Raw genomic sequence first — 15,621 nt, forward strand, 5'->3', positions numbered from 1 at the left:
ATGCCAACAGCATAGATTTGTTTGCCTATTTCTGAACTTTATACAAGGGAAAATACACAACATATGCTCAGTGTATACTCTCTGGTTCTTTTACTCTGTATTATGTCTGTGAGCTATATTCACACAATGTAGATATGTTGTCTCCGTCAGTGGTTTGTTTTTTTTTCCCCTATTGTCATCTTTTGTTGTCTGACTGAATCACAGTTTATTTACCCATTCTCTTTTTGGACATCTGGATCATTTCCACTAGTCTTTTAATAAATTATGTTTTTGCTGAAACAAAAAGCATTGATTGATAGTAAACTTTCAAGCTAAGGATGTGTACTGTCATTTTTAGGATAAACAATAAGAGAATGGAAATAGACTGTATAACTTCTGAATTAATAAGGGGAAAAATGAAGTCCTAAAAGAAAGAGAGGAAAGAAAGGAGAAAACGCAGGCAGGTCAAATTGAAAGCACAAATAAAATAGTAGGTTTAAATCTAACTATTATGGAAAAACCCAAGCGAACTTTTTTGCCAACCCAATATATCAGTAACGACATTAAATGTAAAATGTTTCAGTTAAAAGATAAAGATTTTCAGATTGGGGAAAAAAATCCAACTATATACTGTTCAGAAGAGACATGTCTAAAACATAAGGATATAAAAAATTGACATTATTAAAAGTTTGGTTAAAAAAACAAAGTTTGGTAAAAAGATATAACACGTAAATACTCCATAAGAAAGCTAGTCTTTGTGGGAAAAGCATTATTGAACTAAAGAGGGTCAGCATTTTATAGTAATAAAAGATTCAATTCACCAAGAGGATTTAAATGTATATTCTGTGACCCAGCAATCCCATTGTTAGGCATATACTCCAAAGAGTGTAACTGTTCAAAGCTGGGGGTTTTTGTTGGTTTTTTTAAAAATAACTAAACCCTGGAAACAATGGGAATATCCACCAGCAGGAGGGTAGTTTTGTTTTTTTTTTTTGCGGTACGTGGGCCTCTCACTGTTGTGGCCTCTCCCATTGCGGAGCACAGGCTCTGGACGCGCAGGCTCAGCGGCCATGGCTCACGGGCCCAGCCGCTCCGCGGCATATGGGATCCTCCCGGACCGGGGCACGAACCCGTGTCCCCTGCATCGGCAGGCAGACTCTCAACCACTGCGCCACCAGGGAAGCCCAGGAGGGTAGATTAATAAATTGTTGCTCAGTTACACCGCAGAGCAGAGAAAATGGGTGGATCATACACAGCAAGTTACATGAATATTACAGAAGTAATAATGAGTCTAAGACACAAAATAGTATATACACATGATTCCATTTAGATCAAATTTTAAAAGAGGCAGAAGTAAACTGTATTGTTTAGGGGTGCATGCAAATGAGGTATAAAAGCAAGGATGTTATTAGAGTCAGAGTAAGGGCCGGGGGATTTAATCAAGAAAGGAACCGTGGTGGAGAGCTCGCCCAGGTGCTGCCATTTTCTCTTTCTTGGTGGGTGGTGAGAACGTGGATTTTTCTTTCTTTTTTTTTTTTTTCGGTACGCGGGCCTCTCACTGTTGTGGCCTCTCCTGTTGCGGAGCACACTCCAGACGTGCAGGCTCAGCGGCCGTGGCTCACGGGCCCAGCCGCTCCGTGGCATGTGGGATCTTCCCGGACCGGGGCACGAACCGGCGTCCCCTGCATCAGCAGGCGGACTCTCAACCACTGCGCCACCAGGGAAGCCCAGATTTTTCTTTTTCTTTTTGTGTTAATGTTTGTGGTCATCAGACACCTCTTTTCTACTCTGCTTTCTAATTTTGTGGTCTGATTTACTTTTATGGAGTTGTTAATAGTGTTTTTTGGTGATGGGGTTATGGTTCACTTTTACTTGCCTTATTACATCTTCAGTTCTTTTAAATCTTAAGTAAATATTTGAAAAAATGAATGTCCTCATAAGATCTTCCATCTGAGAAAAACCAAAAGGCTAGGGTGTTACGTATGTGACCTACAGAAAGTAGCGTTGACCTCTCTTCTCACATCCACAGGTTAACTTTGAGGAATTTAAGGACGGTTTCGTGGCCGTCTTGTCATCACAGGCTGGTGTTGGCTCCTCAGATGAAGACAGCGGGTCTTTGGAGCCAGGTAAGAGGCCTTCCTGGTCTCTGTTACGTCTCTTCCTGTGATTCCGTGACCCCTGGAGTATGATGTTCTCACCAAATGACGCAGCAGATCTGTCTCTGCCAAGCTGCGTAGACTGGAACTGACGTTTGGGTTTCTTCTTCTTTTGCTTCCTTATTTGTAAAATGGTGTTGTAAGGGGAAGACTCTTTTGTTTTCCTCTACAATACACACAATCTTCTGAATACACTGGCACTTCTGGTCACTAGATATATGTGGTTTTTCCCACACCAGGCCGTTTTGCAACCCCAGCTGGGTGTCCTACAATTCAACTCTGTTCTGACACCGTCTACCTGGACACGCCGTCAGACCCCACAGGGGAAGGGCTCAGTCCCCCAAGACTGCACCCTCTTCGGACAGCCATCTCAAATCCAGGTTGTCACCTGTGCTTCTGACCCACCTGTTATAGATCAGAGGCTCCCACGACCTCCTCAGGTTCAATTAATTTGCTAGAGCAGAACCCAGGGAAACCCATTTACTTACTGGATCACCGGTTTATTACAAAAGGATATGACTCAGGATAAGAGGTTTGTGGGAAGGGGCTCGGAGCGCCCATGCCCCCATCAGGCCTCACTCTTCCCCAGTCTCCACATGTTCAACTCGGAAGCTCTCAGAACCCCGTCCTTTTGGGTTTTATGGAGGCTTCATTACAGACATGACTGATCAAATGATTGGGCATCGGGGATTGAACTCAACATCCCTGGAGGTCAGGGGGTGGGGCTGAAAGTTGGTTTCCCTGGCAACCAGCCCATCCTGGGTGTGGTTCCAAAAGTCACCGCATCAACATAAACTCAGGTGTGGTTGCTCTCATCACTTAGGAAATTCCAAGGGTTTTAGGAGCTGTGCCAGGGATGGAAGACCAAATACATATTTATTATAAATCACAGTATCACAGATGTCAAGTTAATACCGCGTGCTGTCCTTACAGCATAGGGTGTTGACAAGATAAAGTGGGTGTCGGGAGTGGAAGCATTGGAGAATCAAAAGCGCAGGGCAGGTGTGAGGTGTTAGCCAGGGCTCGGAGGCTGGCGGAGCAGGCAGGATGCCACCAGCCGAGGCAGCCCTCAGCCTGTCTTCTGTCTCAGACAGTAGCTCTCTGTGCTCCTAGGACTTGTGAGAATCTTGGTTTTGAGCAGGGCCAGTGGGACAAAGGTAATATTTCAGAACAAACGGAAGTGGTGGCTTTGGTCAGGAGGCAGAGGGAGGGTTTTGGAGGGAGGCCCCCTCGATGTGTGGACCGCGGGCTCCAGTCGGAAGGTGATGGCGGACATGCTCATTCGAAGCCGTGCGGGACCCTCGGGCTCGGCTGCTGCGGGCAGCACCTGATGCGCCCCGGCTGGTCACGGCTGCGTTTGACGAGTGTCGGGAAGGAGAGTGAAGTGGTAGCGGGTCCCTCCCTCCCACATGGGGCAGGTGTTTGAGGAGTCTGCCCCGCAGCAGCCCCCTGGTCTGCTCCTGGACCCCGGGCAGGTCCTTGGTTGGGAGCAGGTGCACGATGATCTGGGCACCAGGGGTACCGAGAGGGAGGCTTTGTGTGCCAGGCTTGGAGCTAATGGACGTTTTATGTAGATTCCAGTGAACCGTCCTAGAAGTCCTGTGGCTACTCCTGCCTGTTATTCAGGTGGGGTTTTGCAGCCTGGAGCCAGGCCCTGCCCACGCCCCTGGGGCTGAAGTCAGCTGCCCCACCTCCTCCTGCTGGAGCCACGCCAGAGCCCTGATGCTGGGGGAGGAGTCAGCCCGCCAGCAGCCCCATCGCCCTGCAACTCAGGCCATTGGCTGCTTTGTCTCACACTTGTCTTCCTTGAGATGGGAAGAAGCCCACTTGCCTTTCCCGACTCAGGGTTTTGGAGTGTGATCGTGTGACCGTGAACGTGGATGTGCCCAAGAAAGGCCGCGCCTCTGTCACTGCCCCCCTCTCCATGCTGGAACATGTGTGCGTCTGTGGGGTGTGTCCTCACTTCCTCCAAAGATGGGAGAAGCTGTTTCAGGACTGGCACTTTTCCACACCAGTTCCGTTTTTTTTGTTTGTTTGTTTTAGTTTTTTTATTTATTTAATTTTTGGCTGCATTGGGTCTTTGTTGCTGCTCTCGGGCTTTCTGTAGTTGTGGCAAGCAGGGGCTACTCTTCATTGTGGTGCGCAGGCTTCTCATTGCGGTGGCTTCTCATGTTGCAGAGCACGGGCTCTAGGCACACAGGCTTCAGTACTTGTGGCACGTGGGCTCAGTAGTTGTGGCTCGCAGCCTCAGTAGTTGTGGTGCACGGGCTTAGTTGCTTCACAGCACGTGGGATCTTCCTGGACCAGGGATCGAACCCGTGACCCCTGCATTGGCAGGCGGATTCTTAACCACTGAGCCACCAGGGAAGCCCCCCGGTTTTGTTTTGTTTTGTTTTTCTCTTCTTTCGATTTTCAGTGCTTTCCTCAGTTACACGGTTGTAAGCCCACCTGAGGCGGCTCGGACGGGGCTTGTGCACAGAGCCAGGGCACCGGGTGGCCCTGCAGCCACGGCTTGTGAGAGCCGGGGTGAGCCCTGCCCCGTCCTCCAGGGCCGTGTGCGTTTCAGCTTCTCACCGCAGCCACCTTCCCAGCCTCCCCCATCCAGGGGCTTCATCCCTCCTTCCCTGGCCCTGTCCACAGTGTCTCTCTCTCCTGCTTTCTAATCTGTCTGCCGGTCCTTCCCACCATCTCCCACCGTGACTGGAAAACTGATTGGAGCTTTGATGCTCCAGGGATGAGCATGTCATCAGGGGGCCAAACACCCCGGGGCTTTGAGGAACATCCCGCTTCCCCATCATTCTGCTCCTTTCAGTAAAGGCCGTTACAGAACATATAACCAATGTCTTTTCACTTGTAGACCTTGGTATTCTACTCCTATAAATAAATACGCACACGCAGGAGGCACAGCCAGGTGTCCAGCACAGGGCACCGTTGGCCTTGTGCGCTGCGGGCCGTCTGGGCAGCGGGTGGAGACTGGCTGTGACCCCCAGTGCTTCCCGCCAAGAGGCCGCGGCTCTGTGTTCTGTGGGTGGTGGGAAGCTGCCCCCTTCCTGTCGTGATTTGCCACGTGGACACTCTTTTCTAGAGAAGCATTTCTCTCTGTTGGAGGGAGGGGGCTGACACGTTTGGGGAACATTATGAAACAGCTGTGTGTTTTCTGGGCATCTCATTCCTCTGAGGAAAGTGCTGACCTGCTGAAATGATGAAGAAATGGGGCCACATCCAGGGCGGGTGGGACTCCGACAAGGACGGGTTGGGTCGGGGCGGGGGGGGGGGGGAACTCAGGAGGGGAAGGGCAGGAGCAAGGTCAAGCCACAGGGGGCAGACGTGGTGCTGGGTCACGACCTCCAGGTGAGCGCGAGCGGGCCGGGCCTGGGAGGGCCCACGTGCGTCAGGCCCCTCCTCGTCTTCTGCAGCTGGTTTCCCAAATGTGCTGCAGCTGCCCACTCCCACTTCTCGTGGCTTTCCTCTTCCCGCACCTCCCCCCCGCAGTAAAGGTGCGGAGCCTGTGTGCGGGCCCCTCCCCACTGCGTGGGGTACTCAGAGCCTCCTGTTTCCTCCCTGCCAGGGCGTCCGCTCCCTGCTCTCCAGCAGCCCCGGGAGTTCCCACACGGGAGAGATTACAGGGCCGGGCAGGGCCCGTGATAACCTCCGAGTGTCCCGGGGACATGGTCAGCCTGCCTTAAATGTCCGCTGTCAAGTGGAACTCAGCAGCTTCCTCCCCAAACTCCTCCCTTGTTCCTAGTTTCTGTTGGTCACTGGCATCACTGGCCAGGTTGGACCCAACCTCCTCCTCTGATGGTCCCAAGGTCAGGGGCTGCAGAGTTGGTGCGGAGGAGACAAGGGAGGTGGTACTTGGCCTTAGGAAGCGTGACGCATCCGTGTGAAACAGTCCTGTTTTCCTGACCTGGCCTTACTTCCTTGGATCCTCTCCCCCAACCTGCATGTTCTGGTTGCTTCCTTCTGAACCTGTGTCCTCTCCTGGCCGTGGCCCACGTCGCCCTCCCCCATCTCTCTCCGGCTGCCCAGATTCCCTACAGAGTCAGCATCATTTCTTCTCTGCCTGCGGGGTCCCCACTGCTCTGCAGACGTGGGCAGGTAAGGAGGGAAGAAAGGTGCCAGGGGTTTATTAGGGCTTATGGGATTCTCATGAATCCCAAACTAAAATGCACTCCTGCCTCTATCCCAGACTTCAGACCCATGTGGAGTCTGAGGCTCCCCAGCTATGCTGAGGTCCTTGCCTACCGCATCCCGTCCGGGGGGCAGGGGGGTCCTGTAGTGAGGGGGGTGGGTGGGACGTGACCTTCTGGTCTCTAGAGCAGTATGTTGCTGGATTATTGGAGGCTTTTTTCCTTGTGTAAAAAGCTAGATTTTTGTATTAGTCTTTTATTGCATAACAAAAGCGTATTTTGGTTGGAAACATTTAAACAGCACCTAGAGTTTAGGATGGAAAGTCCCTGCCTCCCGGCCTGGCTGTCTCAGCCCCAGCCCCACTGTCGACCGTTCCCTGTGTTCTTCCAGGTGTTTTCCATGTGTGTCCCTGAGAGCCACGCTTTGCACCCGAACCTGCACCTTCGTAAAGGGCATCTTGGCAGCACATGTGGGCCCAGAGGCTGTTTGAGAGAACCCCTCCTGTTTTTATTCCAGGTGCCCCCCGGGCTGTCCCCCCAAAGTACGTGAGTGGCTCTAAGTGGTATGGCCGTCGGAGCTGGCCCGAGCCCTGTGACGCTGCAGGTGGAGCCCCGTGTTTACCAGAGCAGACTGCCAGGCCCAGTGTGAGAAGCCAGCTCCGACGCTCTGCGTCTCTGGAAAGTGTGGAGGTGGGTCGATCCCCCCTTTGCCCTCGCCCAAGTACGCATGCCCCCCGCCATAGACACTGCTCATGTGACACGATACGGGAAGATGGGAGGGGGCATCTATCTCATCACCAGAGCACTTTGGGGAGTGACATTTAGTTTTAAGGTGTCTCTGGGTCTCGCTGTCTGCATGGAAACTGGCCACAGAGCGTCCTTCTTCAGACACAGGGGCCATGGAGAATGCCCTGCTCACCACTAGCCCCCTCCCCTGGCACTGCCAGCAGGAGAGGAAGTTTAATCAGCCGAGGATAGAGAAAGCAGCGCTGGGCGCGACTGAGGCTCACCCTCTACAATTTGGCGGGCATGTCATGCCAGATGCCTCCGGGGACCCCAGGCTCCCTGAGCTGTCCACTGCAGGAGCCTCGAGGGCTTTGTGTCAGAAAGGACTTCCACGGGGTAGATCCACACCCCACGGGTTAATCGTGGCTCGTTGGACCTGTTTTCGGGGTTCCAGAAAGTTCCTGCCTCCACCCCATTATGTCCACCTCTGTCTGATGAGGCTCTGGGGGGGCTTCCCTTTAATAAGACAGCTCTGGGCCCCCATATTAATTTGTTTATATTTTCAACATTTGTTGAGGCCAATAGGAAAAGCAAATAAATATGTATTTAGATCCTGGAGTCGCTTCTCTCAGGGATGTGCTGCACTTGGGCGGCACAAACAAACCCTAGGCCTTTGCTGCTTTATTCGCTCTCTTAAATTTGGCCCCAGGGATGGAAGGCTTCATGGGTCCGCGCCATCTCTGTGGTGCCGTTCTGCTTCTTAAAACCATCTTTGATCCCCAGAACTAGGACCCTAGGGTTGCTGCCTTTAGGGTTGTCAGCAGGTTGAATGCATTAGAAAAATGAGATATACCACCTGCCCCCAGAGCTCCAGCCTCAGTTCAGCGCCATTTCTAGGTGCTGAGTCTTGGTCAAGCCAGTGTTCCTTCCAAAATCAGAAGCAGACTTTGACTTTGTGGTCCGCAGACTCGGTCACAGAAGCGTGAGGTTTTACTGGACTTCTTGGTGGCCCAGCCCCTTGGGCACTGAGGTCTCAGCAGATCACCTGCTATCTCCGGAGCACCTGGGGGTCAGAGACCTGCTCTTCCTTGACTGTTGCCAACAGACATGGGTCATGAGGGGCGGGATGCAGAGGGTGCCGAGTGCAGGCCGCAGCGTGCGGTCCGAGAGAGGGAGCTGGTGTGCACGGGGCCTCGTGGCTGACCACCAGGGCTGCCCTGTGGGCTGGGGCTCCCCTTCCTCAGGTGTCCCCCCCACCAGCCCCACCAGACTGTTCCCGGTGCTCCGTCCGCTGCCCTTTCCTCTGGGGACGCACACGTCCTTTTCCTTCTGTTTTTCCAGAGTCTCAAGTCCGATGAAGAAGCTGAAAGTGCGAAGGACCCTCAGAATGAGTTGTTTGAAGCAAAAGGTAAAGCCCGGCCTTGTGGTCGGTGCCACCTTTGGCCAGTGCTAGGCTGCCAGGCAGTGGGCCGCCAGCCAAGGACAGTTTCCTGAGAAGTGCCTGGTGTGGGTGGTGTCCCTGGGGGGCCCTTTTCCTGGGGGCAGGGTCCCAGCTCTGGGAGACCCCTGAGGTCAGACCCTCGAGCGGGGACCACTGGCTAAGGGAGCAGCTTCACGGTCTGGGAGGACCAGCATGACCCCAGCCGGCAGGCGTGGGCCTGGGGACTCCTTCCTGAAGCACCCGGCCTGGGCCAGCAGCCTCCCTGCCTCCTAGGGCCCTGTCTGCCCCAAGTCGAGGGTAAGACGTGGTTCTGGTCCTGGAGAGCCTGACGGAGCACCCGGAAGGCAGCTGCAGGCGTGCTTAGCAAATCTGGGTGCATCAGCACATAGGTCTGCAGGTGCCTTAAGGACACCTCCCGCTGGAGTGTGTCACAGGGCAGAACGTGCAGGAACACGGCTCGAGGGCGAGACCCGAGCTGACCTTGAGCTTCTCCTGAGTGAGAGGTCTGCACTGGCACTGAGCATTATCCAGAATGTGGTCCTGGGGGGCTGAGGCTCTTGGTGGCTCAGTGTTGAGCTTGGTGACGTCAGGGGAATGACCGGAGTGCCTGTGCTACTGGACGAAGCAGAGGGACGCTTTTGTGTCTGGAAGAGCAGCCAACCCATGCCCTAAATTCCCCGGACTCTGTAAATCTTGGGGACGAGAGGAAGGGCTCCTGGGGAGGTTATTCACCGAGTCATTTCGGACTCTGCCCAGAGACAGGTTGGAGTTCTTCTTTCCCTCCAGGTTAGAACTGACACTGGTGTGTGAACAGTCATGTCAGACCTCAGAGGACTTATTTGCCCCTCTGCCAGCCATGAGAATACACCCCAGTGTCAATTGCTTTTCTATTGTTACGTAGAACTTTCAGATGTTTTAAGCTGGAAGGGATCTCAGAGGTGGCCCTTTCCTTGTGTTTTCCTCAGCTGAACCCACAGCATCATTCGTGAGCACAAAGGCCCTAGCTTTCCTTGGCAAAGTGGCTTTCTGATCGTTAGTTGGGTTATCAAAGTAACGCCAAGGTGGCTCCTCTCCTGAAAACTCTAGACCACTGGCCGAGAGCCCAGGTCTGGTCAGGTGCAGGCAGCCCTCTTCCTGTGTTGGGCTGGGTGGTGTGGCCTGGGCGTGGAGGGAACTCTGCTTTGAAGCCTCGCTCATCCGAGGAGAGCTCCTCGTGGGCACCCCCAAGGTCTTTCCTCTTCCAGAGGGTGTTTCTCTGGCAAAGCTTCAGAAACCTCAGTAAGCCACCTGGCTAAAGTAGAAAAGTTATGAAACCTGGCCATCTGTCATCCAAACTCACTGAGGTGTCTTTGCATCTCAAAGACACCTGTGCCTCCTGCTGTGAGGTGGTGTGGAGAACACAGCCCACCTTGGGACGTTTTTTGCCAGAAAGAAAAAGAAAAAAGATAAAACTGAGCCTGAATCCAAACTAGGCTTTGATGCTAACTTCCGGTTTATAGGCGATGTTAGTGATGGAGGCATGCGACGAAGCAGAGTGGGGCAGGCAGTGAGGTGCTCGTGTTCCAAGGACTCGAGAGGAATAACCACACGCACAGGGAGGATTCTGTGTTGATACTGATTCAAAGAAATCAACTGTCGGGAGACTCTTGAGAGAGGGCTGGGTAAACCGTTGTTGGTTTGTAGGGTGATGGTGGCATTGGGATCAGCAGTACACACAAAACACACAGGGGTGAGAACACAGCAGCTGGATTTTGCTTTCAAATACTTGAGCAAGAATAAACAGGGGTAGATGAAGCCGGGGTGGCCGTCTGCCCAAGGAACAGGACCACTGGCCTTTGCTAAACTGTGCTCTTTACTTTGGGTAGGTTTGAAGGGTTTCTAAAAATTAGTTTTTTGAACCTGACCTTTTTGTTCTAAGTACAAACCTTGCAGCTATGCTCTCAGTGCTGTGGCTTCGCAGGTTCCCTTCAGAAAATGCTTTCTGGGATTTCCCTGGTGGTCCGGTAGGCAAGACTCCGTGGCCCCCATGCAGAGGGCCCAGGTTCGATCCCTGGTCAGGGAACTAGATCCTGCATGCTGCACCTAAGACCCGGAGCAACCTAAATAAATAAATATTTTTTTGAAAAAAGAAAATGCTTTCCCCACATGCAGCAGATCCCTCCATTTGATTGTGAAAACTTGCATAGAATGCCAGTGGGAGAGTTATACCGTGAGCACTGTGTACCCACCACCTAGATTCCTCCTTTGAAGCTTGTCTCTCACATGTGTCCATGTGCCCGTCCATCAGTCCATCCGATTTCAGAGTAAATTACAGCCTTGGTATGTGTCCCCTGCTTCAGGCCAGCTGCCAACCTGGGGTTCTGAGGTCTTCGGGAGCCTCCGGAAGCCCTGCAGCTCCTCCTTCGACACCCCCGAGAGCCGGGTCCGAGGCCTCTGGGAAGAGCTGGGTGTGGGCAGCAGCGGCCACCTCACCGAACAGGAGCTGGCCCTGCTCTGCCAGAGCGTCGGGCTCCAGGGCCTGGAGAAGGAGGTGAGAGAGGGCGGGGTGGACCTCCCTGATGGGCTGGGTCTTTGTGGCAGTCATGGTTGGTGCTGGGCCTGGAAAACCCCTTCACCGCCAGACACTGATTCAGTTGTCACCTTCTGGTCTCACATCCCGTGCTGACTCCCAGGGCTTGTGTCGAAGGTCCGTCTCTGGCCGCCTTCACGCAGGATCCTCTTCTGCTGGGGCACTCCTCCCCCACCTCTCCTCAGTGGCCCAGATCTGCCACCCAGCCCAAGTGTGGTGCCCGCAGCGTCTGGCTACGCTCCCAGCAGCTGTATTCACCCCTTCCCTCCTGCGGGGGCCAGGGGAAGTGGAGGGCAGTGTGATGGGACAGTCCCCTCCTTACTGAAGTGCTCTCAGCCCTGCCCTTGCTGACCCTGAGCTGCTGGGGGCCCGGGCCACGTTCCATACATACATGTCCCGCCATCCAGCAAGCTCCTGGCATGGCAGACATGGGATGGGTGTTTGTGGGTTTTGGGAAGCGCAAGTGGCCATTCACAGCAGGATGGAAACTGACCAGGTGTGTGGATTTCACAAGCCAGAGTGGGGAGACCACTGTTTGGATAGGACAGCGAGCTGCCTGCTTGGGGAGGGTGGGGGCCAGGCCTGGGTGGGGTGGGCACAGCTGCGGTGGGAGAGCCTCTGAGAAGATGCCTGGGGGCTTTTATTTAGGAACTTGAAGACCTGTTCAACAAGCTGGACCAAGACGGCGACGGCAGAGTGAGTCTAGAGGAATTCCAGCTTGGCCTGTTCAATCATGGATCCCCTCAACTTCTGGAATCTTCCACACTTGTCAAACCGAGCGGGTCCTGGTCTCATTACCAGGTAAAATGGGATGATTAACTCTTGAACCCCAGAGCGACTGCCATCACTCTCTGGCCTTCAACATCTTCTGTAGGCCTGACCTCTCTGCCTGGTCCCCACAGAGGGTGCCCAGCAGTTGGTCGGGGTGTGTACACACACACGTGTGCTGTGGAAGGCTGTGCAACCTTGGGCTGATCTGGCATTGCTCCTGCCAAGTTGTGTGTCACTGGTGAGCTACTCACCTTCTCTGAGCCTCAGGTTCCTTGTCTGTAAAATGGACACACCTACCTCATAGGGGTCTTATGAGGATTTCCTGACAGTTCCTTGTTATGCCTCAATGTGGGGTACACTGTGTTCCAACAAGAGCACTGCCTTTCCCTCCTCCCCGGAGGGCAGTCACTGACGGGTCCGTGTCTTCCCCAGGATTAGCCTTAACAAGGATTCCTGGAGCTGTGCTCTCCCCATACTGTATACCTGAATTTTATCCTGTACAAGGCCAGCTGGAGGAGAGCAGATTTTAGGTGGTTATTTAAATTATGATGTTCGGTGCATTTGGTTTTTCTCAATCCCAGGACAGTCAGCCTCTGTCTCCCACCACAGGGCACGGTTGTCCTGGGGAGTCTTGATGAGGCTTCTTTGGCGACATGGCTGATCCCGCAGTTTGTGGGCAGCGATGCAGGAACAGTGACCTTGTTCTCTGCTAGGCCAGCCACGTCTGAGAATCAGGTTTCTGTACCTGAAGCCACTGAGACAGGGAAGGAACCAGGAGAGATGAGGGATGGTGCCAGGCCACCTGAGGGCAGAGACCACAGTGCAGTCGTGCCCAGAGCCTGTGGGAGGGAGGGCCTCCTCTGAGGTACAGCGGCCCCCGTTCCTGCCCAGAAAGTGCTGACATGGCCATGGGGTTGTGTCCTGTGCATGTGGATGCCAGCGTGGCTGGAGTGGTGACATGGGGCCTCGCACCTGGGCCCAGACGGAGATTCTCCTGCTCCATCAGGGGAGCAGGTGGGCCTGGTGGTCTGGGGGCCCCAGCAGCTGCTCCTTGTTCTGGCCGCTACTGCAGACGCGTGTCTGAAGGGCCCTGCCCTCCAAGGGGCAGGAAGCACAGCTGGATTCTTTTTTTTTTAAGATATTGGGGGAGTAGGAGTTTATTAATTTATTTATTTATTTTTGCTGTGCTGGGTCTTCGTTTCTGTGCGAGGGCTTTCTCTAGTTGTGGCAAGAGGGGGCCACTCTTCATCGCGGTGCACGGGCCTCTCACTATCGTGGCCTCTCTTGTTGCGGAGCACAGGCTCCAGACGCGCAGGCTCAGTAGTTGTGGCTCACAGGCCTAGTTGCTCCGTGGCATGTGGGATCCTCCCAGACCAGGGCTCGAACCCGTGTCCCCTGCATTAGCAGGCAGATTCTCAACCACTGCGCCACCAGGGAAGCCCCACAGCTGGATTCTTGCAGTACCTCGGCTCACCGGTCAGCTTTCTGGCTGAGGGATTTTTTTGCCCTTGTCTTAAAACTCTCTGACCCTGAATCTTGAGGACACGCGTCCTCTGCTTGGGCCACCCCCGCCCTCCTTCTGAAGCCCGTCTTGGGTTTCTCTGCACAGACCAGGTTTCCCTCAGCAGGAAGCCATTAGTGGTTTGGGGGAGAAATTACCTCAGGGCCTGGCAGGCGCTGGGCGTCCCCTGCGTGGCCTGGCGTGGACAGCGCTGAGCCCTGGGCTCGAGTCAGATCCTGCGGGTGCCCCATTCCCTGGAGCAGGAATCAGCGCTGTTCTCAGGCCTCGGGGAGGCCACACAGGCGGGGAGGTCGGGGAGGGTGCATGAGGAGGCCACGGGGGCTCACAGATCTTGTCCCGACGTGCAGGTCCCAGAGGAGGGTGGTGGCCAGACCACCACGTCATCCCTTGTGTCCGTGAGCTCGGGCCCGCGCCTCTTGTGCAGCGTGGACGACGGCGCCGGCTTCGCCTTCCCGGAGCAGATCGTCACCCTGTGGGCCCAGGAGGGGGTGCACAACGGCAGGGAGGTCTTGCAGGTTTGGACCGGTCGCGCACGGCTGCCCCAGCAGAGGCGTCTAGGCGGGCGGGGCCACTGCCCACAGGGGAGGCTGGACGGAGCTCCCCCCGACCCCCCCACCACAGACACAGGCCCTGTGTAGGGAAGGCCCATCGTAATACTTTTTTCTTTATTTTTTGATATTAAGATATAAGAAGTGTTAAAAACATAATAAGTAAAAGGCAGAGAAAACCACAGCCTGAAACAAATCCGTTTGAAGGTAGGTTTCAGCATCTTAGACTCTCCCCCCCAGTGCGTGTCAGCCCCGGAGCTGATCTGCTGACCTGGAGGAGGGACGTCTTAGTGGACACCACTGTCATAGACGTCCAAGCGTTTCTACTCTCCCCGGACGAGCTCTGTGGGGAGTTCTTCTCCCCGTACCCGCCCTCCGACCTCCCTCCAGTGGTCACACACGAGGAGGCCTGTGCTCTCCCTGGTCAGTCAAGTCCCCTCTGTGGGGACACAGGGCAGCCCTGGGGCTTTGGAGGGAGTTCTGCCCTGGGTGGCAAGTCAGGTGCACACAGGGCGGGCACAGCAAGGGAAGAGTGCTGGGGCAGGTGTGGCGAACTAGATGAGTTAGTTTCATTTCCAAATTTCACTTTCCATTGTGAAGAAAAGCTTCAGCTCTACAGAAATCTATAGAATAATAAAGCCTGCCCCCCTCTGCTCCTGGTCTCCAGGGATGGTGACACGTAAAGGTCTGGTGGGCATTCTGCGAGCTCTCCCCTGGCACAGGAAAGAAATGCATATTTAGACATTCCCATTTAAAAAATTTCTTTTGCAAAATTGGTGTCATACCCTATACCTTGCTAATTTACATTACCCTTTCCCTGTCGTGGGACACGTATGTTTTTTTCCTGTTATGAATCTCATCACCTGTAATGCACGTATACCCTTCTGCCCCTGTGCTGGTATTTCTCGGTAGGTCGGATTCCTGAAGGTACGCATTTTACCTCTTGATAACTTCTATTGTATTGCCTCCAAAAATGTCCATATTGGCACAAACCAATAGAACAGGAAGGAGAGAAAAACCAGCCTTTAAGACAATCTGCCTGACTCCTCAGGCCACACTCTCCTGGACCTAAGCTTCGCCGTTGCCGAGTCCCGCTGCCCAGCAGCCCGGGCAGAGCCCGACGCAAGGCCATCCCTGGACAGCTGGCCCACAGGACTATTCTGAGAACCAGAGGCTGAGGCCGGACCACTGAAATTGGCCCCCGGGGAGGGCCAAGAGCAGAGGGACTCATGGTTTTTTGTTTTTTGGGTTTTGGCTGTGCCACACAGCACGTAGGTCTTAGTTCCCCAACCAGAGATCGAACCTGTGCCCCCTGCAGTGGAAGCATGGAGCCCTTAACCACTGGACCACCAGGGAAGTCCCAGAGGCTCATGGTTTGGAGATTCTCCCTAAGACGCTGCTCCTGATTCCCTGCGCTTGGAGGTGGGCTGGCTGCCATCAGGATCCGGCCACTGATGAGTCTCACGCTTGCCCTCAGACACTTCAGGACTTACTCTTATCACTGATCTCTTGCTGTCACAGCAAGTTTCCATTCCTTTAGCAACTGATGATTTTCCAGTTGCTCAGGGTTTGATTCCATTGAATTGAGAGGCAGTGACGTTACTGAACTCCCCTCAGCAGGACCCTCCACGTGGCCCCCCAGGCGTATCTGTCCCCCTGACATAGGGGGGCTCTCGGGTGAGCTGGCAGGCAGTCGGGGTGTCCTGGTGCAGCAGGTCCATAACTGGTCACCTGTGACACTGGGCGGGACCGCCAGCTGCCCCTGAGCACACCTGCCTG

At 54.2% G+C, this 15,621-nt stretch overlaps 1 protein-coding gene across 9 annotated transcripts in view; it reads left to right on the plus strand.

Annotated features, from left to right (window-relative positions):
- NINL (ninein like) overlaps positions 1–15,621 on the plus strand; it is a 125,769-nt gene that overhangs the window by 72,630 nt on the left and 37,518 nt on the right. For all 9 annotated transcript variants that reach the window (XR_004345981.1, XM_032606937.1, XM_032606942.1 and 6 more), the window contains 6 exons: positions 2,009–2,105; positions 6,783–6,955; positions 8,333–8,399; positions 10,772–10,962; positions 11,650–11,802; positions 13,642–13,809. Coding sequence is in view for 8 of the 9 variants with exons in the window: in XM_032606937.1 (XP_032462828.1) it covers positions 2,009–2,105; positions 6,783–6,955; positions 8,333–8,399; positions 10,772–10,962; positions 11,650–11,802; positions 13,642–13,809 (849 nt within the window). In the remaining variant the exon portion in view is untranslated. The remainder of the gene's footprint in view (positions 1–2,008; positions 2,106–6,782; positions 6,956–8,332; positions 8,400–10,771; positions 10,963–11,649; positions 11,803–13,641; positions 13,810–15,621) is intronic.

Source organism: Phocoena sinus, chromosome 15 (genome assembly GCF_008692025.1).
Source record: "Phocoena sinus isolate mPhoSin1 chromosome 15, mPhoSin1.pri, whole genome shotgun sequence".
NCBI classification, from domain to species: Eukaryota; Metazoa; Chordata; class Mammalia; order Artiodactyla; family Phocoenidae; genus Phocoena; species Phocoena sinus.